Consider the following 25,538-nt stretch of genomic DNA (forward strand, 5'->3'; position numbering starts at 1 on the left):
TGGCAGGGCGCAGCGTTTCGGGCACACGCCACGCTCTGTAAGCAGAGCTTACGTGGCAGACGTACAGATGAAGATGGTGGGTGTTTTATAAGACTTAATCAAACCCCACTTCAGAAGGCTTAGTAATTGCCTCTCCCTCTCATTCTCTATTTATTTTTGTCTGCGTGACCATACAGAGCTCTTTGGTGAAATCATGACTCTGTCTGATTATGCAGGCTTTAGATGGAGAAACAAAATGAAGGGGTGCAGACAAGAAAGAGGGCAGAAAAACAGTAAAGGATCAGTATTAATTTAAAGTCTTTGATTGGAAGGGTATTACCCAAGTCTCTTCAGGGAAGTCGTGCCACTAGGCGCCCATGTTTTTAATTTCTCAGGCAGTTATTTCAGTCAAACATGATTAAAGTCCTATCTTCTTGAATGGGGATAGACAGATAACTTCAAAATCAAGTGCTTAAATCACAAACAATATTTTTTTTACCAACAATTAAACCTGACATTAACTGTGGGATAGTTCTAATACCTGACCGATAACTAATCTGAATCGCACAGCAGATATTATTTACAGTTTTTTCATGTACTACGGCTTTTGATCAGTAAGTCCTTATCGATCTGAAATCACCGTTAGTTTGAGTCGTTTATAACATTCATTTGAAAAAGCACCACTCGACAAACATAATCATTACACGTATTCTTTATTATCATGAAAATTCCTGAAAAGGTTTGAAGAACAGCAATATAAATATATCCTTAAGACATTTCCTAGAGCTGCATGTATGGTTCTTCGTCTGCAGCGCATATTGAGTTTCTACACGAGAGCGCCCTCTGGCTTTTGGGTGTAGCGGCATTTCACCGTAATTCATTAAGAAGCATAGCAAGCATCATCGGCCGATATATCGGTGCACCCCTAGATAGTTCCCCAAAAGATTTGACGCATTCTCATTTTGTTTCTTTGTTCTGCTAAACACAAATTAAGATATTTTGAAAATCGTTTGTAGGCGAGCAGATCTGGGGCACCATTCACTTCTATAGTACTGTGGAAGTGAATGGTGCCCCAGATCTTCTTGCTTATAAGTATTTTCCTGAAGTCTGGAACACCGCAATGTGGCATATTTTCAAATTTCTGTGATAAAATAAAGGATCAAGGAACACGTTCTGCGTGTATCAGTGTGCAATGACACACATTAGGTCTAGAAAAAACATCTTTATGACATCCACAAAAACATCCACATGTTTCCTGAACGCAGGTATACTGGAGTTCTTCCACCATCAGTTGAAGGATATCGTGGAGTACGCCGAGCTGAAGACCGTATGCTTCCAGAACCTGAGGGAGGTTGGAAACGCTCTGCTCTTCTGCATGCTGAGTGAACAGAGCTTGGTATGACAGAACCACTTTATACATTTCTTACTGTAATTTATGCTATAAACAAACAAAAACTTTATTGATTTGAAATGATTTTCTTCAAGGAAGTCAGCATAACTAATTCATTTCTTTCTTTGTTGTTGGATTTTTTTGTTTTGTTCACACATGAAACACTCTGTTTAGTCTTTAGTCTAGCAGTAGTCTATACTTGGATAGTGGATGCCACGAAGAAAGGCTATAAATCAAAGGTGGCCAAACTCGGTCCTGGAAGGCCTGTGTCCTGCAGAGTTTAGCTCCAACTTGTCTCCGCACACCTGTCTGGAAGTTTCTAGTATAGAGGGTATGCACTTGATGTCACCTTTGGCGAAAGTGCCTGCGGTTACGCCCACTGAGTGGCAAAAGACAGAGCGGCAGAATTTGTGTACAGTGTGAAATCAGCGGAAACACAGTGAAAACGCGTATAAATGGGAAACTTTACTAACAGATTAACAAGAATTCGGAGCTATGGTTTTACAGACCAGGGTTAGCCAAAAAACACAGAAAGAAGAAGTAAATTGATCATTCATGCCAACGTCCAAAGACCACAGGTGGGTTGAAAAGTTGCTAGGGTCACTATCAAGCAGAGGTTTTATTTTCTACTTAAAAGTATTTTTTCAAGTATTTGTATTTTATCCGTGTTTTTCTTTGGAAAACATACATTCAAAAGCATATTATTATAATTTTTACTCTATTACATAAATACAAGTTTTTGTTTTACATTTAATATTTAAGCACATTAACGTACTTTTACTCAAGTAAAAGTACACAATTTTAATGTAATTGGGTATAAAATAAATTTTAATATGCAATATTAAAGAATACACAGTATGATTCTATGCTTAGAATGTAGTGAAGTACAATTTTTCCCAAGACAAACACCCTAATAAAGCACAGATGCTTGGAAAATGTAACTAATGTAACGAAGTATTATCCACCTCTGCTATCAAGTCCAACTAAATTCAATTAAAGCTGATAATAGTCGGTTTTACTGGCATTCTCGCAGCAGCCGCTATGAAAAACAGCCATTTTGTTGAACATTTGCCACTCAACAGGGCGTGGTCACGCGAGAGCTCACCCGGTTGAGTGTCAAAACGTGCAACAAAATAGCTGCTTTTCATGGGCTTTAATATTGCATATTAAAATGTATTTAATACCTAATTACATTAAAATTGTGTACTTTTACTTGAGTTAAAGTATGTTAATGTACTTAAATATTAAATGTAAAACAAAAACTTGTATTTATGAAATGTAATAGAATAAAAATTATGATAATATATGCTTTCGAATGTATGTTTTCCAAAGAAAAACATGGATAAAATACAAATACTTGAAAAATACTTTTAATTAGGAAGTAAAACCTCTGCTTGATAGTGACCCTAGCAACTTATCAACCCACCTGTGGTCTGTGGACGTTGGCATGAACAATCAATTTATTTCTCCTTTCGGTGTCCTTTCGTCTGTAAAACGATAGCTCCGAATTCTTGTTAATCTGTTAGTACAGTCTATCGCACAACAGCTTTTTCCCATTTTTCACAATTTTTTCGCCGATGTCAAGCAGTACTCAAATGCTGCCGCTCTGTGTTTTGCCACTCAGTGGGCGTAACCACAGTCCCTCTCGCCGACCATGACGTCATGTACATACCCTCTATTCTTAGTAGGGGTGTCAGCAATAATCGATTCGGCAATGCGCGCATGCACGATTCAGCATCGATGCAGCAAAGTGCCATAATCGATTATGTCACTGTTTATTTTCTGGCCTCGAGTGGACAATAAAGTTGCGAAGTTTCAATTACTTCCGGGGGCATAACAACAACAATCAAGACGGCTGAGGCGGAGAGAGATCACCGTGATAGACGGATAAATAAAAACGCACCCTTTTCCATGGAAAGTGGACATATGGGCACATTTCGGATTCTATGAAGTTAATGGGAAACCAGACAAGACTTACGCTGTGTGTAAAATTCTCATCTCAGGTATATAATTGTCATTGTCTTAAAGCTGCTAAGCTTACGTTTTTGTTGAGAATAGTTGCACTTGACTTTACTATTTGACTTATTAAAAATTTGCCTTGTTGTGTACAGTAGCACTCTTGCATTGAATCGTTACCTGGTGAATCGTAATTGAATTGATTTGTGAGGGCAGCGCCAATGCACACCACTAATTCTTAGTAAGACCTTAATCGCTTAGGTGTTTCAGGTGTGTTTGATTAGCGTTGGAGCTGAACTCTGCAGGACACCGGCCCTCCAGGGCACTCCTGATATAGATAATACGCAGCACAGATGATGGAAGATACTGTATATAAGAGACACCTGTCATCACAACATTCAATCATGTCACCCATGTAGTGATTGGGACATTTGACTAAAACAACTTGCCTACGGCAGACAGGCTGTTGTCATGGGAACGCCTTTGGAATTGTTAGTTGTGACAGCACTGGTAGATTTTTCAGGTTCTTTTTTTATGAGCCGTTTAAGATGCAGATCAGCTTCACTTTTGCTTTTTAGTTCTTGCTGAAAAATTCCCTTTTAAAGGAATAGTTCATGTTGTTGTTATTATTATTTTTTCACCGACGTCATGCTAGGGCTGTCACAATGATTAAATAATTGTCTCATCGCGATGATTTCAGATCACCGCAATGATTGCACATCTCTCTAAAATACACATGGGGGAGCTGCAGTGCCTGTACAAATGAGACATTATCGGATTACTTTTAAATATGTGTTACGTGTATTAATATTTACTGCCAGGTAAACCTCGCAAAAGATTTATTTTAAATAATTACAACTATGTGTGAAAATTATTTCATAAACAAGCATAAACAAAATTATGAAAATTAAATGTCAAACCAATAAAACAGACAATTAATCATAATAATCGTCAAAGCACTAAAACAGCCAATTAATCATTATAATCAGCACAATTTATTAGAGAATTAACCGTCAGCCAAATTTCATAACCGTGAAAGCCCTACGTCATGCCAAAGGAATATAATAGGAAAACAATTGTGATAGCTCTGTATGACCTAAGTGATGCACTCCAGTCTTTCAAAGTGACACAATAGCTTGAAAAAATTTACCCAAATTTTTATTTTTAAACTGTTGGGCCATTTGGTTGATCTGTGAAATGTGTCTGTCCTAAAGTTGTTATTATATTACAAATAATGTTCATAGCACAGCAGTATATAACAACCAAAGTGACTGAATTACTAATTGTAATAAATAAAAAAATTGAAATCAGACACATATTTTAGGTGCTCTAACGGTTATTATAATCCAATAATGAATCTAATATAAAAACTAAACACAGATTAGAACGTCATATTTACATCCTTTGATATCTCATGTTTTTCTATAGATTGCATGAACCATCACTTCAACAGGATTAGACAACGGTAACACTTTACTTGAAGGGGTATTCACAGGGTTTAAATTGGGCCGGGGCTGACCGGGGCTAAGCTCCGGCACATAGGCTGAAGGTCTCGCTCTGCTCGTGCCAGTGTACCCGCTGCGCTTGTGCGTGTGTACTCGCTGCGCTGGTGCGTGTGCACTGACGCGAAGGGAATAATGTGTTTCCATTCATTATGGGGCAAACTCACCAACGCAAGTTCAACGATTTGCGCGAGTAGATTACATACAAAGTCAATGCAAAGACGCAATCAGACGCGTCCGCACGGGGCGATGCAAATGACGCGAATTGGGCGGCGCAATTGCCGTGGAAACACGCGCTTTTCCTTTTAAACGCGTCTTCGCGCAAGTTATGCAACTCGTGCGAAAAAAACTCAGTAACTTCAAGAACGCGCTTTCACACAGGATCATTTGACAGAGAGAGCACGAGAGAGAGAGAGAGCACGAGAGAGAGAGAGAGAGAGAGAGAGAGAGAGAGAGAGATGTCATAATGGTGCCCACGTCGAGGAAATTTAATAGAAGACTTGAAACGTGTTAAGGACTATGTATGTCACTCATTACAGTATGTTAACTGGGTAACACTGCATATAACTCATTGTATAGTTCAATACATTTATGTATTTTGATTACACAAATCAAACCTTACTATATGATTGTTTTAGCTGCTGACCAGCATAGGGAATCTCTATTGCTAATTTATTAGACATGTTGATGATACAGTACTGTGTGTTGTACCTTTTCTGGTTAATTTAATCTTTTTGGGTAGCCTATCGTATGCATATATCCTTTTACTTCATTTAAAGTTTGATCAATTGTGCATAATGACATGTGCAACAAATGAATATAGGGTGTCAAACTCATAGATTTGCATAATTTAAAATTCAGACACTCTTTATAAAATATTTGTGGTCAATCTCTGGCACAGATTTAAAGTTGAAACTTATCAAATCCTATCAGAGGTCCAGAATGTCATTAAAACACACCAGTGGCTTTGCTGTCATCAGTATTAAACATGTTACCCCTTAAAGTACCCTCCCCGCAGAGCCCCCCCACATAACAAATCCCAATTTAACCCCTGGGTATTCATAAGACTGACATGACACCTTCATAATCATGACATGAACATGGAGATTTTATGCACGTTTATGACAAGTGTCATTAAGTGTCATTTGTTAAATTATGTCATTTTTAATGCAAAGTTGACATTGTTTGAGATGTCTTTGTTATGACAACTTGACATTAACCAATACATCATAACTGACCACTTTTTACCAGTGATACAAATATAATTTGTCATTAAAATGTCATTAAGTGTTAATAGTCTGTCAAATAGTTTTATAACAACAACATGAATATTCTTCAATTCATAATGGGAATTTTGTCAGTTGTAGTTTTTTAATATATTAGCACATACATAAAGTGAAGTATAATATTTTGATGTGTCTGTTGCATTTTGTAAAGGTATTTAAAATTATTTGACATAGTATTAAATGACAGTTTAATGTAATGTTAACCCATAAAGCTAGGTCAGTGGTTCCCAAACTTTTTCAGCGTGTGGCCCCCCTTGTGTATGGTGCATTCCTTCGCGGCCCCCCAAAGAAAATTTGTGACAAAAAACTGTTCTAAAACTCAACATTTTAATAAAAAACATTAAATTATACAAAAAAGTTGTGCTTTTGGTTAGTGGCCTTATTTTATTTAGGTTTAATTACACAGAATTTATGATAAATTAATGTATTTCATAAAATGTCGTCAAAACTGGTGCCCCCCTGGCCCCGGCCCCTAGTTTGAAAACCACTGAGCTAGGTAGTTTCTTAAGTTTGGTAATTATTCTGCTATGTCTGATTTATGTCAAGTTGTCATAATAAAGACATCTCAGTCAATGTCATCTTTGCATTAAATTGACATAATTGAGCAAATGACACTTAATGACAGTTGTCATAAATATGCATAAAATGAAGGCGTCATGTCAGTCTTATGAACACCCCTTCAAGCGAAGTGTTACCGAAATAACTAATGTCACCCAAGAATTCTGTCGTTGTTTACTCACCCTTATGTTGTTACAAACCTTTATACATTTCTTTGTTCTGATGAACACAAAGGAAGATATTTTTAGGGATGTTTGTAAGCAAACCGATCAGGGAACCCATTGACTTCCATAGTATTTTTTCCTACTGTGGATGTCAATGGGGCTTCGGATCATTTGAATTACAAATGTTTCTTAAAATATCTTCCTTTGTGATCATCAGAACAAAGAAATTTATAAAGGTTTGTAACAACATAAGGGTGAGTAAACGATGACAGAATTTATATATTTTGGTGAACTTTCCCTTCCCTTGGTTTTTTACTGAAACCAAGCTTGATAGAAACTCGCTATCCTCCATTAGCATAATTCGGTGTGAATGCACCTGCCTGGCCTGATGGTTGGCACGGTGCAGTTGAGGTTGTCGGTTTAAATATTTGCATTCTAATTTCAATATTTAAACACTTCATGTCACCTGTAAGAGCTTCAGTAACGTTGTATGACTGCATGGCTCCATCTACTGGAACTGCACCTGTAACCAAATGAAGTCTTTAAAGGTCCCGTTCTTTCTGTGTTTTTGATGCTTTGATTGTGTTTACAGTGCACAATATAACATGTGTTCATGTTTCACGTGTAAAAAAGCGATATTTTTCAAACAACTTATTTGTATACTATACTGCTGTATTCACTGTCCTAAAAACGGGCTGATGTCTTCCTTGTTCTATGAAGTCCTTACTTTAGAAATACGTATCGAGTTCTGATTGTGTAGTTTGTTTAGTGTGTTGTGATTCGATAGCAGCTTAGCTTGCTGTTAGCTTAGCTGACACCTGACATATTCCTGTGGGCGGAGTTTAGTCAAAAAAGCGTCATTAAAGCAGGAAGTAGAGGGCTGTAGTCCAAACCGGCCATTCGCTGCTGTAGGATTTGAAAGGCGAATTCTGTTAAAGAAAATATATCGCCTGGCAGTGAACTTTGAGCTTTATCATTTTACAAGTATTATTTATGCTATTATAGCAACATTACACACAAGCTAGGGTTTAAAAAATGGGATCAGAAAGAACGTGACCTTTAATACAACAAAAATTTCTATTTATGACAACCTTTCAGATTCTCGTTTTTTTTTTTTCAATAAATGCCTTCTTTTTTCCACACAGTCTCAAGAGGAGGTTTGCGACCTGTTGCATGCAGCACCCTTCCAAAACATCTTGCCAAGAGTTCATGTTAAAGGTATGTCATATTTGCAAATATGTATAGAGACTACATACTACCGTGTCAAGTAATTCCTTACACGTATCAATTCCCACCTTATGCAGAAGGTGAACGTCTGGATGCAAAGATGAAGCGATTGGAGGCCAAATACACAGCTCTGCATATGGTGCCTCTAATCGAGCGTCTGGGAACCCCGCAGGTGGGAGACAGTCGCTTTTTATGATTTATTTACTACATTATCGTCCCCGGGACACACATTCACTTATTGTCATTAGTATTTCAGCAATTATACACTTAGCATCTGCTTTGATCTACTCTATGAACCTTTTATAGATTTATTGGCTATTGATGAGATTTGCCAGCGATAATTAAGCAAATAGATATTTTTAATGCAATTGTCAGGTGAATTTCAACTTCACTTTAAATTTAAAAGCTGTTAGACATTGATGATGGTACTAAAAAATGTCTGTACCCATTTGCAATGCATATTATTATTTAAATTCATTATTACTGACCAGTACATACAATGCTTAAAGGATTAATCCATTTTCTTAAAAAAAAATCCAGATAATTTACTTACTACCACGTCATCCAAAATGTTGATGTCTTTCTTTGTTCAGTCGAGAAGAAATTATGTTTTTTGAGGAAAACATTCCAGGATTTTTCTAATTTCAATGGACTTTAATGAACACCAACACGTAACAGTTTTGATGCAGTTTGGATTTGCAGTTTCGAAGGACTCGAAACGATCTTAAACGAGGCATAAGGGTCTTATCTAGCGAAACGATTGTCATTTTAGACAAGAAAAATAAAAAATATGCACTTTTAAACCACAAGAACTTGTCTATCTCCGGTCCTGTGATGGGCCAGCGCGACCTCACGTAATGCCGTGGAAAGGTCACGTGTTACATATATGAAACGCACATTTGTGGACCATTTTAAACAATAAACTGACACAAAGACATTAATTAGTATCATTCCACATACAACAACTTCGGAACGGTCCTCTTTCTCCACACTTGTTTCACATACGTCATCTGTGACCTCTTGACGTGATGCCGTATTGCAAAAGGAGGAAGATAAGTGCATATTTTTGATTTTTCATTCCAAAAGTGACAATAGTTTCTTTAGATAAGGCCATTATGCCTCGTTTGGGATCGTTAAACTACATTAAAACTGTTAAGTGTTGGGGTCCATTAAAGTCCATTAAAATAAGAAAAATCCTGGAATGTTTTCTTCAAAAAACTTAATTTCTTCTCGACTGAACAAAGAAAGAAACATTTTGGAATGACATGGGGGTGAGTAAATTATCTGTATTTTCTTTTTAAGAAAAGCTCACTTAACACACGCTGTTTCTGCATTTCTGATATTAATCTCGAGTACCTATAGAGTAGTATGACATCCTTTATATCTCTGAAGAGTCTTTTCTTTAATCAGATTTATAAAAGAAAGATTAGCTTTACCGAATCTTTCCGATAACGTACGAAAAAATGAAGAAGGAGGAGTTATAACACGGGAGGAGCGAGTACGAGTCATACAACACTCTACAACACTGTTTTAACTTATGATTCACTACATGTTTGTGTCATTTATATAATATACACGCGCCTATTTCCAACATAAGACAGAAGTCTTACTTACCGCGTGCAAATCCACTGCATCAAACACACACGCAAAACTCCGCTGCTACCCCGGATAATAAACTATATCCATTGTTTCCATAAGGCTGGATGTCTTCTCCTTACATCCAAAAACACACTTCTTGTTGTGCCATTGTTGACTTTTGAAATTAAACGAAGCTGAGTGGCGTGATAAGCTGTTAGCAAGCTCTAGCGTCTCTCGCTGACTGACGGCTGGGCGGGGTTTTCCGGGGGAAGTTTTCCGGCGGAAGCCCATATAAAGAAGTGATACGTATCGAAAACCCCTGAAACGTCAGTTAGAACCGTAATCGAAAAAAACTAGCCGAAACTTGTACGAACCCTGGCGAAGTGCATTCGGCACAGAAATACTCTGAAACACGCCCAACTGCATTTTTGACACTTTGCCTACGTTTAGCATGAGGAAACAACTCTATAACTGTGTTAATAAGTCAGAATGCTTGAAATACCATTAAACCCCCCCTTTAAGAAAATGGACTAATCATTTAGAGAGAGTTCACCCAAAAATGAAAATTCTAAGCCTATATCAGTTTTTTTATTTTTATTTTGATGAACACAAAAGAAGATATTTTGATAAATGATGGTAAGCGCACAGCTGATGTGTGCTTGAATTCCATCGTATTTGTTTTTCCTACTATGGAAGTCAATGGTTAATCAGCTGTGTGCTTACCATCGTTTGTCGGGGTATCTTCTTTTGTGTTCATCAGAATAAAAAAACTCATACAGGTTTTGCACAACATGAGGGTGAGTAAATGATGCCAGAATTTTCATTTTTGGGTGAACTATCCCTTTAAAGTGCTACGCACCGCCCACTTTTTTAATATGCCCATTCATGCCAGTAACCGTTTAATTTTGCTTAATACTGACCAGACAAACAAAATAGATTATTTATTAGTTGATTGAATCACATTAATGTGCTATTACAATCGGTGCATGGGTCTAATTTCATTCATCATACCTTATGATCTCTCATCAGCAAATTGCCATCGCTCGCGAGGGTGACCTGCTGACCAAAGAGAGACTGTGCTGTGGTCTCTCCATGTTTGAAGTCATCCTGACTCGCATCCGCGGTTACCTGGACGACCCTATCTGGCGCGGCCCGTTGCCTAGCAACGGCGTGATGCACGTGGACGAATGCGTGGAGTTTCATAGGTTATGGAGCGCCATGCAGTTTGTCTACTGCATCCCTGTGGGAGCACACGAGTTCACTGTCGAGCAATGTTTTGGAGATGGACTCAATTGGGCCGGCTGCATGATTATCACATTACTTGGTCAGCATAGACGCTTCGACATCCTGGACTTCAGTTACCATCTCCTAAAAGTGCAGAAACACGACGGCAAAGATGAGATCATCAAGAGCGTGGTGAGTAAACTGAAATTGCATTCTAAATTTTGGATGGAATCCAGTCGATAATCCATTTTTATTCCGATCTCTCCGTAGCCTCTCAAGAAAATGGTTGACCGGATTCGCAAGTATCAGATTCTGAACGATGAGATCTTTGCCATTTTAAACAAGTACATGAAGTCTGGGGACGGTGAGAACATGCCAGTAGAACATGTACGGTGCTTCCAGCCTCCCATTCATCAGTCATTGGCCAGCAACTGAGATTATTGTACACTTGCACCAGAAGGGGGAACATTTAGTGATCTTTAGGACCAGTTTCACTGTCACATTCTACTTGCAGAGCCACCTTATTACGCAATACACAGCCGAGTGATTTGGCACCAATCATTTGTAACCTTATTGGATTTGCACGTCTCAGGTTTGGTCAATCAGGCCAAAAGAAATTTTTAAGCAGCCCAGTTTCACTTAGTGTTTTTTAGGGTGTACACACACGTGCCTTATTATAGAAAAATGACTATTATCTTATGCGTTAATTGTAGCGCAGCACTACTCATTTTCATGTTTTATACTTAGGGGGGTGGCTATGGGTTGGGTCGAGTGGGTTTTATCAGCGAATTAAGGATTTGCTGCGGTGTGAGTCCATTAGGGTGGTGGTGTTAAAAAAATGCATGCTAGATTTTATTTTCATTTATTATCTCGAATAAAACTCTTAGCGTTACCAAGTACTCTCGCTAAACGTGCCTTTTGTATTTGAATCATGTAATCAAACTTTAATTAAATAAATATGTATCAAATACAGGATTAAGAGTCATTCTTCAACATTCTCTAAACAAGTTAGAGATCACCCACATAATTTTTTTTTTTTGAAGGAAAACACCACCGTTTTTTTATTTTGCTGTGCTCTTGCCTCAACTTGGATGAATTGATGCATGCCTATCTTTTTTCGGTGCGTGCACTTGGTCTTTGTGCAGCACGTCGTGAATGTTTTAGCGTTTGGCCTAGCCCCATTCATTCCTTGGGATCCAGGCAGGGATGAATTTAGAAGCCACCGGGCGCTTCCATGTTTTCCCTGTTTAAGGACTGTTGCATGAGTGGTTACACCAGTAAGTATGGTGGCACAAAATTAAACGTGGCAATTTTTTTTTTTAAACGGATAAAATTTGAGAACTATATTGCATGGCAGAAGAGCACTTAGTTACTCTGGCGCAGTAACATCATCATTCGCTGAGGTCAAAGTGCTGCAAATGAAGTGCTCTTCTGCCATAAATGTGGTTCTCATTTTTTATCCGCTCAGAAGAATCGCCACGTTTTGTTTTGTGGCACCATACTTACTCGTGTAACTACTCATGTAACAGTCTTTGGAGGGGGAAAACATGGAAGCGTTTGGTGGCTTCCAAATTCATCCCTGTTTGGATCCCAAGGAACGAATGGGGCCAGGCCAAATGCCAACACATTCACGACGTACTGCACAAAGATGAAGCGCACGCACCGAAAAAAAGGTAGGCATGTATCAACTCGTCCAAGTCGAGGCAAAAACATAGCAAAACATCGAAAAACGGTGGTGTTTTCCTTTAAAATAAGCGAAATGCACTGTTGATACGTTTCAATAAGGTGGTGTTCCGGTTATGTCTTTATTATAAAGTCAAGGACAATTTTGGTGCATGTAAAGGCAGATATCTGTACATAAAATTTAACAAAAGTCTCTTAAAAATGTACAGGGGTGTATTTACATTGCTACATGAGGAATGAGATGAACCCTTAAACGTGTACTCATGTCTGAACCAAAGTAAGGCGAATAAAACAATAACTCTCTTAGTACAATCGATTGGTCCTTTTTTGCCTCAAGAGTTGATTGTCTTAGGTTTTATCAAAGAATTTGTTTTGTCCAAACAGCAGCAAAAAACAACGTTTAACTTTCATAAACTGCTGCATGCTGGATCATTTTTGACCCTAAGAGGCTGCCATAGTACCATTTCTTCTAGAGATACTGTCAAATGGCAATCCCATCTCTCTGTCGCCAATGTCCTCTGCGTTTTCTTCCCGTAGCAGCTCGTAACCGGAGTGGTTGTGAGCTGCCATGCCATTTAAAACGGGGCCGTTTTTGTCTTCCTTCCTAATGGACACCGCAAGTGTCGCCAAGCTGATGTTAACGTCCTTAAAGGCGTGCAGTAGGAATATGCCCACGATAATCGTTAGGAAACCGCTCAACGTGCCGATAATGTCATCTGCGCCCATGTGTTCCCATTCTTTGAACAGTATGGCAGAGCACGTGAGTACAGAGGTGGTGAAGAACACGTAGTAGATGGGCGTCACTAGAGATGTGTTAAAGATGTCCAGTGCTTTGTTTAAGTAGTTGATCTGTGTACTAACACAAGCTATCAGGCTCAGCAGCAGCAACCAGGCCAAAGGGTTTCCCGCAACTGGATTCCCGGCGATGGCCTCCTTAATGGCGATGCCCAATCCTTTCACGCAGGATACTGAAAGGGCGCCGATCACAGAGCATATAGTGATGTAAACCAAGATGTTGGTCTGGCCGTGGCGCGGGCCCAGTACGAAGATGAAAATGAGAGCTACGATAATGACAACTGTTGCGAAGAGGACAAAGCCTGTAGACAGATGGAGAAAAAATAGGAATAATTAGGTTATATTGAACGATCATAGTAATATATATGGATATAAATCGCATTGTAGGTATCGGACCAGTCTGACCATTATACTATTTATTATTTGTTAAAAGAAAAAATATTTTTATACTTAAATATTTTTGTATAAGTTTATACAGGTTTGTAACAACATGATGACAGAGTTTTCATTTTTGGGTGACTCTCTATATCTTTTAAAACAGACTTTTACGTGACATGGAGTTGAATTACTGCTCAAGTCAGATTGAAATCTGACTTTTAAAGTGCGTGCAAACATATGATAATTGCTGAGTTATAGCGAGCGTCAAATGAGCCCTTTGTTCCCTTTACGTGATCTCATACCTGGATCGACCAGTTTTTTGGACATGTCGTTCAGGCTGTCGATCTCCTCCTCTTTAGGTGCATGTATCACCATGGTAGTAGAACCCAGAATACTAAGCAGACAACCAAGCTTCCCGTGCAGGTTCAACCTCTCCGTCAGGAAATACGATGACAAGACCGCACTGCAAGAACAGACGAATAATGAATTAACTTCTCTAAACAACTTTAAAATTGAATAAATAAACATTATAATAATCATTATGGCACAAATTAGGAAAAAAGTTATTTTAGTTCAAATAAAACATCCTTAACTCTTTCCCCACCATTGGCGAGTTAACTCGTCAATTAAAGCAACACTAAAGAGTTTTTGCTCTTTGCTCCCCCTACATGTTAGAAGCGTAATTGTTCATTACCACTGTCGTAAATACTGCAGCATAGCTGGCTCTGATTGGATTGTAGGTCTGCCGTAAAGCACGTTTTTTTTTTTTTTTTTCACTCGAACTACATGACCGCAACCCGACGGTTAGAAACTTCTTTAGTGCGGATTTGGCCGATAGAGGGCTGCAAAGCGAATGTGAAAGTGCTGTTCACCCTGTTTCAAGTGGATGAACGACTGAAACTTTTTTGGAAACGTTATTTTAAAGTAAAAAAAACTCTCTGGTGTTGCTTTAAGAGAAAACGCTTCCCCGCCAATAACGAGTTTTTCCGGCAATCCTTATTTCCGCTATTATTCACCAGGTGGCGCTCTTATCCAACTTATAAAACCCAGAAGTATTCCCTTAGGGCAAACAGTAAGAACTCTGTGTATGTTTTGATCATCGCTCTGAATCTGATCCCTATCAAAAGTCCTTCACGAAAATGCAATTATCTCAGCTTTTTGCTCAAAATTTTTTTATTTTTTTTTAAACCTACCCATATGTAACAAATGAGGTTTTTTTTAAAGCAGAGGGTCTGTTTTTTCATTTGATATATTGTATGTTTAAATATTTAAAGAAGAACATTTTCTGGAAGGCATTAAACTTCTGTGAAAATCATAAAATAAATGCTGGTGCTGGCTGGCACCTTTTTTAAAAACGCTGACAGGGAAAGATTTAAAGCGCTTACCAAAATGTGATAAATCGCCTAATTTCGCATTGGATATAAAATGATACGACTTATGTGCTACTGTTTAGGCTCCCAAAGGGCTGATCAAAACAAATTTTGCTTAACAAGAACATTAAATTGAAGAAACACCCGTGCTTAGAGTCATAACCAATACTGATTGGTGCAAACAGTTAAAGGGGCCATGTCATGAAAATCTGACTTTTCCATGTTTAAGTGCTATGATTGGGTCCCCAGTGCTTCTATCTAGAGATCGACAGATATATCTGTTTTCCGATATTTACCCCGATATTTGAGCATTTTCCGATGATCGGATATCGGGTTTGTGATATCGGATTGACCGATAAACGAGAGAATTGAGAATTGCGTGCTGGACGCATCTGAGGAGAGGAGCTCACAGCAGCAGCAGCAGCGTGCACAGCAAATATGACGGCGGAGTGACGCGACTTCATTAAAAGGACTTTGAGTATACTTACTTTGCATCTGAGGCATTTATAACACATCTTATTTGTGCATTAATGTATGTTATGTTAAATAAGTTGATATATTAAAAGCAATGTATGCAGTTTGTCCAAGAATAGAGAAGAACTCACAAAATCACGTGCTGTTCACTTACCGGGGTTGAAGGCTGAAGCTTTTAACAAGATTTACCCTAAGTTATATTAAAATTTACCAGATAAACATTATTTTGCTAAAATATCTATATAAATGTCTGTGGATATGAATTAATTATTTATTACCTCCGCAAGCGGTCACAGTTCGATACAGTTAATGCGTGAGTAAATGCATAGATAACAGCGCTGTCAACAGCCATTTCATAAGCTATAACAACAAAATATTAATTATTCTGACATCAAATAACATTACCAGTTAAGAAATTCAGTGATGTATAAGCCGTTTTGTTTGTTACTTTCCTGAATGAAGTATTCCAGTCAGTGATTTATTTTCAAAACCTCTTTGCTAACTACTTGTTTTACTGCTGAAGGCTACATGTTGCTGGTCAAAACAACCATATTATTCCAAAAAAGGCACTTAATCCACCTGTTTTACTCTATAAACTAACAAGCAGCCAACTCCGCTATACTTTTCTCTCTCTCCCGCTGCCAACCGCAGCGCAACCTTTGGATCAGTACATTTCTGATGAAATGATAGGGGTGTTTGGAATGGTCCATGTATTGGGAATATAGTTTCTACATTATTCATTAAATTAATATTATTCTTCACTCTTTCAGACCCCTCTATTTATTACTTTGTATGCAAAGAGGGAGTGATTGTGATGATGATTATTATTATAAGGGTTTGTTCAGTTCAGTAGTGTTGTAGTAATTATGATGTCAAAAACAGAAGTATAACAGTAAATAAAAATCGGTTCAGCATATCGGTTATCGGGCACATAAGCATCCAAATATTTGTTATTGGCATCGGTTTAAAAAAATGAGTATCGGTCGATCTCTACTCCTATCAACCTAGAAAATGTGAAAAAGATCAACCCAGTAACTTAGTTTTGGTAAACCATTCTCTACAAGCACATAAACAAAGGTCGTTGAAATTTGGCTCTCCTTATGATATCATAAGGAGCTCTTATTATAAGAATACCACCCCTTAATCTGCACTATCCAACCACAGCACTGCCATTTAGTGCAGAGAACAGCACAATTAAGTTTTAATTCCATCATTGTGATCAGTGATTGAATTTCATCAGCTTATTTGCATTTTAAAGTACACACCCGTAACAGCACATTTTTGCACACACCTACAAAGTGGCAATTTTAACGTGCTATAATAAATTATTTATATGGTATTTTGAGCTAAAACGTCACATATGTGCTCTTAAGACACCAAAGATTTATTTGACATTTTAAAAAGTCTTGTGCCATGGCCCCTTTAAGTGTGATTCCCAAAAGGCTGTTACATTCATACATTAAACTAAATAAAAGCATTATTTTATGCAAATAGTACTAATCGTTTTCAGGAAATAGGAAGCTGGGCACAACACAGCTGAGCCCTGCCTCACCACCAGAGGCTTACTGATGAGCAAACGAGGCGAAATGACGTAAATCACACTACATATTTCCATACACAGATGCATAACAAATTCCACAATTAATGCATGACCGACTTGTGGAGCAATTAATGAAAAGTTCACAAACCTCACTAGTACGCTGAGAGCGCCGAGAGGAGTCACAAGGGTGGCGGGAGCAAAGGCGTATGCGGCAAAATTGGCACCTTCACCGGCCCCCACTGTCAAACCACAGAGAATTAAAATAGTTACTAAAAACTGACAAGCTATTTAAACCACAAGATCACTGTTGTGGGCCAGTGACGGGAATGTGAAAAGAAATATAAATTTAAGGCTGAAGCCAGAACTAGGCCTTAAGTAAATTAAGCATCTTTTATAAACATGTGTTACTGGGACCAATAAATGGCACTGGCATATTTTAAGATCTGGTATTTTCATTTGAGACAGTTCAAACATGCGTTTAGTCTAGGACTACTCTTAAGCCTTGTCTGTGAAACCAGGGGAATGTGTTTTATGTAGGTCACTTACTTGATAACAGGCCAGCCCACCACAGCCATTCTTTCAAGTATGCATGACCACCTTGGCCTGGAAAGCAAGAAAATGAACACATAACAGGTATAAAAGAGAGCGCTGGATAAAACCAAAGTGTGTTCATTTTAAAATAACAGGAGTCGTCAGACGGAAGCTATGATCAGTTGACGATTAACTGGTTGTTTACATTGTGTCATTTTAAAACTGACAGCCTTAAGCCATGCAACTAGGTAAAAGGTAAATGACACCTTTCCCCAACCCTGAACTTTATATTGACATCAAATAAAAGATGTAAGTGTTCCCATAACCCTCTTAAGAGTACATTATCAAACGTTTTAAATTAAATCAAAGTATCCTAAGCAGTTTGTGTTACAGTACATGATCTACGCCAGTGGTCACCAACCCTGTTACTGGAGATCTACCCACCTGCATACCTTAGATTCAATCCTGCTTCAGCACACCTGCCTGTAATATTTAGGTAGCCGTAAAAAGCTTGATAAGCAGGTTCAGGTGTGTTTGGTCGGGGTTGGAGTTGAACTCTGCCGGAAAGTACATTTCCAGGAACAGGGTTTGTGACCACTGGCCTAGGCAAATAGACCAGATCATTCAGTGATTCTTGACAAAGACATATCCTAATTTCTGAAGCTTAATTTCTTGTGTGACTATTAACCTCTTTGAAATGAATAATATAGTAGTTACGTGTTTATTATTGTGCTTCTCTCTGGATCACTTGATTCTGATTGGTCATTTGCAACCTTCAGGAGGTCTGTTATTCCCAATTACAACCACAAAACCTGATAACACACAGAATATCCGAAACTACTTGTGTAAAATATATAAAACTTTTCAAATCCATATTTTACATCTAATTACTTTCTCATATGGCAAGTAGCCGTGTAATAAACAGGATGATGTACATTTATTTAGTAGGTTTTGCTAAATAAATCTCTTCAGGGTAAATCTATGCGATATGTGGGGACATGCTAAATAGTGCAATATTCTCTCTATATATACACTATAATAAATAATGTTACAGTATTTAACCTTTTTTTTTCAGTTTAAATTGTTTTAAAATATTTTTATTTTATTTTACAACTAACATGTTTCTTATTTCAGGTCAAGAACGCATCACAACTACTTCTGAAGTCAACAGCCACGTTTTACTGTTGCAAAAACAAATTAGACTTTTTAACAAAGCAAGTCAACAAATTAGGGATGCATAACGATTACTCGCGATTAATCTATTGCAGAACACATTTTTGTTTACATCATATGTCTGTCAACTGTATAACAACTTTGTATAGATAAATATACACACACATGCATCTATATATTTAAGAAGTGTTTACATGTGTATGTACATTTGTATATTTATGTATAATATATATAAATACTTAATAAATAAATATATTTTTCTTAAAATTATGCATGTGTGCATATTTATATATACATAATCATTATTATTCACAGTTCACACACACACATATGATGTAAACAAAAACTTTTATTCCGCAATAGACTAACCGCGACTAATCGTAATGCATCCCTTAAACAAACAATACAAAAATGAATAACGCATATCCCAACTAACATCCGCGATGGGCAAATACTGACCAAATTTCATATCTTTGTAATTCAGGGATGGATGGTGATATACGAATAAAGAGTTTTCTATAAAGCGAAATTAATGTTTACATGCAAGTCTCATGTTAGATGTCACATTCAACAGCATAGGATGAAAAATCAAATTCAAAGACGAGTGTCCCTCCCTGTTTGACAATATACACCTGCACAACATGCAAGCTGGTTAGAAAGCTTACGTCTAAGCACAGTATACATTTCTGGCAAAACTTCTGTTGAAATGGGGGTCATATCAGAGCATACCGATATACAAGGATGTAACTTTGGTTTGAAAAGTGGGGGGACAAAATGGAAGGAAATGTTTTTGATTTGAATCCCATGTCTTGCATTTACATACATTTAGGGACTTTGATGCTAGAAAATCCAGAAAATAATTAAGTTATTTAAGTAAAAGGGACACTCCACTTTTTTTTGAAAATTTTCCAGCTCCCCTACAGTTAAACACATGATTTTTACCGTTTTGGAATCCATTCAGCTGATCTCCAGGTCTGGCGGTACCACTTTTAGCATAGCTTAGCATAATCCATTGAATCTGATTAGACCATTAGCATTGCTAAAAAAAAATTAAGCATTAGCTAAAAAATAACCAAAGAGTTTTTCCTATTTAATACTCGACTCTTCTTTAGTTACATAATGTACTAAGACCGACGAAAAATTAAGAGTTTTTCTAGGCCGATATGGGTTACTTTCAATAGCAGGGGACTATTTTGTCCCAACTTTGAAAGTGGGGGAAACAAATGGGATTTTGAAAAGTGGGGGGGGGGCATGTCCCCCCCTGTCCCCAGTGAAAATTATGCCCGTGCCAATATAGACGGTATCATCTCATCCCATATCCCGCTGGGAAAAATACCAATATATATATATTACCATAACGTGATATACTACACGTGCCAGATACTACATCATCTGCATCGACCTAAAACTTTGACCGTACATTACTGTTTGAAGTATTAAAAAAAGCAATGTTAAGCTACTTTCAATATATAGGGTTTATTTTGCAATAAAATGACTTCACAATGATATGTTATTAATCAATTTTATAAAAGTTTTACAAATTGCTTATAAAATCATATTTGTATTCAAAAATATTACGTTACCATCATACATTTATACATTTGTCATCTGTAAATAACGTGACTCATGAAAAGTTATGTATGGCAAGGTTTGTATTGAAACATTGTTACTGATTAATAAACGTGAGTGGAGTTTCAGTGATTTGTTTTGTACTATGCTGCACCCTTACATTAAACAATGACAGCTACTAGAGACAACCAGGTGTGTCCCTAAACGCATTGCAAACACTTTTCCTGTCCGTACCAGTTTTACGTCGGACGAACAAGGTACGACGAAAATTTAAATCATTAAAATCAGCTTATAAAAAGAAAAATAAAGACACGTACCTGCTCGCATAGAGCCCTTTCTGGCCAGTCGAAGCAGTCCTTTTTTCTTTAAAATAAAACTACCCCCAATAAATATACTGGAACTTATGGCCAAGCCGAGGCCTATATAAAAATCGTATTTTCCTCTGTCTTGACCCATAGTGTTGTCCGTAGAGTTTCCACCCGTCACATTGACATAAACACACAAAAGGTTCACCCCAGAAGAGCAGTCCTCACCAAAAGTGATACCTATTAAAGGAAAAAAATAAAGTCAATGAAAAAAGTCAAAGTAATTCATTCAAAATAGATTATTGATATTCGCATATACCATACCGTTTTCATTAGAAATCCTACACACATTACAGCTGATACGATCTTCTGAGCTTGTTGTATTCATGACAACACACACACAGCTCAGAGCGAGAATGAGGAATGACAACGTAATGTAGCATGACATACATGACGACACGCGATGAGCAAAAAAGGAAATGACTTTATTAACCACGCCGTCTCAAAGTCCTACTAACACGACATGTTATCAGCACAGTCACATTGCAAGATATAAGACAAGGGCATACAGCAAACTTTCCAAGTATGGAGCGATCACTCACTCGTACAACAAGCATATCGAATTTAAACAAGTGCAAATTAGCTAATGTTATATTAGGGTCAACGTTGGGGAAACCTGACGTGACAACATCATGACAATTGCACATTCAAACAAACAGCCAAACCCAACTGGATAGCCTAGCCAATTAGCTTCATAATTTATAGCAAAACACGCATCTTAAAATCATGCACGGCTAAAAAAGGTTACGGACTCATTCCAAGTACCTTGTTGTTTTCCGGAGATCAGCTCGACATCGTGTCTGGTCACGGATATTTGGAGATTTTGACTTTCACATTTTCTCTCAACCACGACATTCAGACGCGGTGTTGACGCGAGCCTTTGCAGAAGCACACAGATCCACCTACACGGCGAAAGAATCTCGAGCGCGCATGCGCAAAACATTATCCGGTCATTGGCCAGCTTACGTCCTGCGTCCACATCAGGCGTTCAAAGGTTGTCACATAATTTAAAACTAGTATTTTTTTGTGTCGAAAACTATTTTTAGTTATATATTTATGTGTAGGACAGCAAGGTTTTTGCACTTTGAAAATGCCCTCTCCGCTTTAAAATTAAATTATTCGAGTGCCTTATGTGTTAGCATAGTGAGTGACGTAATTGCTGTTAGGAAAATGTACCTTTTTTTCAGGTGTAATAACTTAAAATAAACCTTTACAAGGATTTTATTTGTCTGACCAAAAACTATGGCGAATTTGCTACACTATTAATCAAAAGCCAAACGCCATAAATTTAATAATAAATAATGTTTTAGCGGAAAAAAAGCAACGATCGGTGGATTATTGGTATCTCTTTAACTAACCAGACACGTATTAAGTCTTGTTTCCTCGGACTTAAATCTCTGAAACTAGTTAACGTTAATAGATGATCCCGCAACTAATAGTTTATTCAAACGATTACGATCACGGTATACATGCGTAGAAACCATACGACATACATATCTAAAAGTTCAAAAGTTACTATAAAGACAATTAAACAAACAACATTCCATAATAAAAGACATAAGAAGTTTAACCTACACTGTTTAAATGATTGCCATTCCCTGCTGCTGGGACAGGATCAGGATGTAGAGGGAAACGAGGAAGCCCAACTCTTCTTTACAAAGGCAAAGACAAACAACCCCTGCTGGTCGTCATCTTAATACGTTTAGAATGACATTAAATTATTAATGGTAGACTGATAAAAACTGTCACCATGGAGTAATTCCAGACAAAATGACAGAAGGTATTTATTTGGATATAGTTATTTTATTAGCCAGTTTGATTCATTTCAAATAGTTATTATAAGGTGAACATTTAGTACAAAATAATCTAATTATGGCAACACAAAGCCACAGTATAAAAAAACATTTCCATCAATGAAAACATGCATAGATTAAACGTGACCCTGTTTGTGAAAACCCAGATAAAGATTTATGTTATAAACTTTTTTCTACATAAAATCATCCTAAATAATGTAATGCATATTCTGTAAAAATTTAACACCACTATCTTTAATATAGACAGAGTAATGGCAAATGTCAAATATTAAAATCAATGTTAAATCAGTGAATAAAATCAAACTTTATGCTCCTAATCTTATCATTAAATTATGAAACTTTAGCCAGAATTTTCCAGACAGGGTCACATATTTTTTAATTTGCAGAAAACAAATATTTATTTTTTTACATAATAAAATAGTACTTACTTTATTATTTGTGGAAAAAAAATACATAAACTATATCAATAGTTTCACAATTTAATAATCATTATAAAAATACTGATCAATAATGGAATTAAAACAGCAAGGATAAATTATATTTAAAAAAAATTAATGTTACCTAAAATATAAAATAAGATCCAAAGTTAAAGTCATTTCTGCTATACTGATAAATCCTCCTTAATAGGACCTGTAGCGGTTTATTCCCATTATCACAGTAAGTTATAAGTTTGGTCCATTCATCACTAGGAAACCAATAAAAAATGTTTCAATATAACTTATTCATTTTTAGCCTTAGTTTGGCCCCAAGTAAGCGTAGCATCTTGAGAGATACGCAATAAGGCAACGCCGACGGATACTGTGATGAAACCACAAAGAATACCCAAACAGTCCACAATGCCAAGTGCTGTCCATTCCTTAAAAAGAATAGCAGAGGCCAGGATGACACAAGTGGTGAAAGTCACATAGTAGATGGCTTCAAACATGCTAGAACTAAAGCTCTCCAAGGCTTTGTTGATGAAGGTGAACTGGATTAATATACTGACTATGAGAATTCCCAGCAACCCCAGGAAGAGGTAAAGTGCCCTGCTGTCACTTGCAGGCATCCCGCTAAAAGCCTCCTGGGCAGCCAGTCCCAGACCTTTGCTACTGGGTACAGTAAAACTCCCAAGGAGGGAACAGATGCCCACGTACACCATAATGTTGGATTTTCCATGAGCTGGAGAGAGCCAGCCAATCAGAAGGATCAGTAGTAGGATCACCACTGATATATAAACCAGGAACACTGAAACATGAATGAAATGATTAGAAACATGATACAAAAATAATCGAGAACTACTGTAGTGATAAAACATATTGATTTCAATGAAAACCAACCTTATCTTTAACCAGCTATGTATTAATGCACAAAAACAAAAATGTCTATGTTGAATGCAGTGTATGCCGCTTCAAATAGGCGTCTGTCATACCTGGGTCCATCAGTCTCTCTTCTAGCTCTGCTCTTGATGTGACATTCTCAGATTTGGGTGAATGGATGATGAGTACAACTGAACCACAGCAGCACAAAGCACAACCAAGTTTCCCAATGAGATTCAGATGTTCTTGTAGCACCCAGGCTGCCAGAACGGCCCTGGATAGGAAATCATAATAAAGAAAATCACTCCAGGTTAAAGATCGCTACAGATATGCTATAAGTTACAGATAAAGCGATAATAAGTATAAAGCCATGCTCACCCAAACAGGACACCCAGGGCTCCAAGTGGAGTGACCACAACAGCTGGGGCAGCATTGTATGCCACAAAATTTCCTATTTGTCCCACAACCACTGTAAATTTGGCATTAATGATTAACAATAACAGCAAACAATAACATTAGGCTACTTCATGTACAGTAGTACAGTACAGACTCACTTGCAAGTGTGCCACACCACCACACACAGTCTGCTAGGTAAACCCGACCTGCAGTTATATAAGGGCGTATTATTAGAGATCTGCATTATTAGTTGGGGGTCTTGTCACCGGAAATAAGTTACCTGATTTGCGGGCTCGTAGTATCCCCTTTTTCTGGAGCACAAACGTAGATCCATTGATAAAACTGGATAAAACAGCAATTAAAACACCAGCGACTGGAAATGGAGCTTCTTCCATTTAATCTGGGTTTATGAATATAATATCAGTCAGTGTTAATCTATACACCTAATTAAACTTTGATTACATTTGTATTGGAGCAAGCCATACAGGTTTGTTATATTGTTGACTTTGTGTCTTCGTCATTCATTCAAGCGCATACAGCGACAGTGAAAGGAACCCGGAAGTTCATGACTTTTCTTGCTGTGTTACAAACTAACGACCTCTACTGGTTGATAGAGCATGAATGGATGAATGAAGAATTAATGTAATGAAGAATATAGTAACAGGGCAGTATTGTATATAACAGTATTTTTTAACTTAATTACTATTTATACATTTTAATAAAGGTATTTTCTAACGTCTTCTTTGTGTTTTCCTGTAGCGTCTTCCTGTCAAGAGCATTGCGCTAGCAACGCAAGAGTAATGCGTTACCCAGGGACACATACCGATAAAATGTACAGATAGTCAAATGCTTAAATGTAAATGTAATGTGTGCAATTGTTTGGGTTTTTGGATTTGTAGACACCTGGACAAAAAGTACCAGTGAAGAGCTATCAACAGCAGGTGGCGTATTAATATAAAAAGTATGCCTTGCAGGACAATGTAGTAGGGTTTTATAATGGTCTATCTTGTAGATTTGGAAATGTTTTTTCCTCATTTTCTCCTTGTGTCATATAAATTTAGTAATACCTGTTATTTGTCTACCCCTTATGATATGGTCTTTGTGTGTAATGTTTAACGAAAACACAAAAAAGACAATGCAGTGTTTTATAAAGCCATCATTACATTTCTACAAAAAGCATTTGTAATATTTATTTATACATTTCTAGTAATAATACTTTATTAATTTACAGATGTTTCCACAAAAAGAATTGAGAGTGTTCGTTTTCAGTAATATTTTACAAGAATGTAGA

The 25,538-nt window shown here is 37.3% G+C and overlaps 3 protein-coding genes across 5 annotated transcripts in view; 1 reads left to right on the plus strand and 2 right to left on the minus strand.

Moving 5' to 3' along the window:
* cyfip1 (cytoplasmic FMR1 interacting protein 1) overlaps positions 1-11,832 on the plus strand; it is a 55,807-nt gene extending 43,975 nt beyond the window's left edge. Inside the window, exons 26-30 of the mRNA XM_073870314.1 lie at positions 1,245-1,375; positions 7,981-8,053; positions 8,140-8,234; positions 10,670-11,056; positions 11,135-11,832. Coding sequence (XP_073726415.1) covers positions 1,245-1,375; positions 7,981-8,053; positions 8,140-8,234; positions 10,670-11,056; positions 11,135-11,299 — 851 coding nt within the window. The 3' untranslated portion in view covers positions 11,300-11,832. The remainder of the gene's footprint in view (positions 1-1,244; positions 1,376-7,980; positions 8,054-8,139; positions 8,235-10,669; positions 11,057-11,134) is intronic.
* An 818-nt stretch (positions 11,833-12,650) lies between these two features.
* On the minus strand, positions 12,651-22,446 carry nipa2 (NIPA magnesium transporter 2). Of its 3 annotated transcripts, none has more exons than XM_055213978.2 (6): positions 22,318-22,446; positions 20,695-20,922; positions 17,651-17,707; positions 17,253-17,343; positions 14,023-14,183; positions 12,651-13,644 (listed from the first exon to the last, which is right to left on the minus strand). In XM_055213978.2, the coding sequence occupies exons 2-6, from the start codon at positions 20,831-20,833 to the stop codon at positions 12,989-12,991; spliced, it is 1,104 nt and encodes a 367-aa protein (XP_055069953.2). In that variant the 5' UTR covers positions 20,834-20,922; positions 22,318-22,446; the 3' UTR covers positions 12,651-12,988. The 3 variants fall into 3 exon arrangements, with proteins under 3 accessions (XP_055069953.2, XP_055069951.2, XP_055069952.2); XM_055213976.2 differs by lacking the exon at positions 22,318-22,446 and adding an exon at positions 21,508-21,674; XM_055213977.2 differs by lacking the exon at positions 22,318-22,446 and adding an exon at positions 21,007-21,169.
* Positions 22,447-22,531: 85 nt separating this feature from the next.
* Positions 22,532-24,796, minus strand: nipa1 (NIPA magnesium transporter 1). The gene is made up of 5 exons (XM_055212465.2): positions 24,528-24,796; positions 24,406-24,453; positions 24,230-24,320; positions 23,965-24,125; positions 22,532-23,780 (listed from the first exon to the last, which is right to left on the minus strand). The coding sequence occupies exons 1-5, from the start codon at positions 24,640-24,642 to the stop codon at positions 23,275-23,277; spliced, it is 921 nt and encodes a 306-aa protein (XP_055068440.1). The 5' UTR covers positions 24,643-24,796; the 3' UTR covers positions 22,532-23,274.
* Positions 24,797-25,538: the final 742 nt, after the last annotated feature.

Source organism: Misgurnus anguillicaudatus, chromosome 8 (assembly GCF_027580225.2).
Source record: "Misgurnus anguillicaudatus chromosome 8, ASM2758022v2, whole genome shotgun sequence".
NCBI lineage: Eukaryota > Metazoa > Chordata > Actinopteri > Cypriniformes > Cobitidae > Misgurnus > Misgurnus anguillicaudatus.

Bases quoted from the DNA above. Each gene is read 5' to 3' on its own strand.
- nipa2 (XM_055213977.2), bottom strand. From the start codon at position 21,130: ATGTCATGCTACATTACGTTGTCATTCCTCATTCTCGCTCTGAGCTGT. The intron at 17,708-20,694 runs GTACGTGTCTTT...CTTGCTTTCCAG, and splicing joins AAAGGGCTCTATGCGAGCAG to GCCAAGGTGGTCATGCATAC. The intron at 17,344-17,650 runs GTAAGTGACCTA...GTGGTTTGACAG, and splicing joins GTGGGCTGGCCTGTTATCAA to TGGGGGCCGGTGAAGGTGCC.
- nipa1 (XM_055212465.2), bottom strand. From the start codon at position 24,642: ATGGAAGAAGCTCCATTTCCAGTCGCTGGTGTTTTAATTGCTGTTTTA. The intron at 24,126-24,229 runs GTGAGCATGGCT...TTTCCTATCCAG, and splicing joins GCCCTGGGTGTCCTGTTTGG to GGCCGTTCTGGCAGCCTGGG. The intron at 23,781-23,964 runs GTATGACAGACG...TTCATGTTTCAG, and splicing joins AGAGAGACTGATGGACCCAG to TGTTCCTGGTTTATATATCA.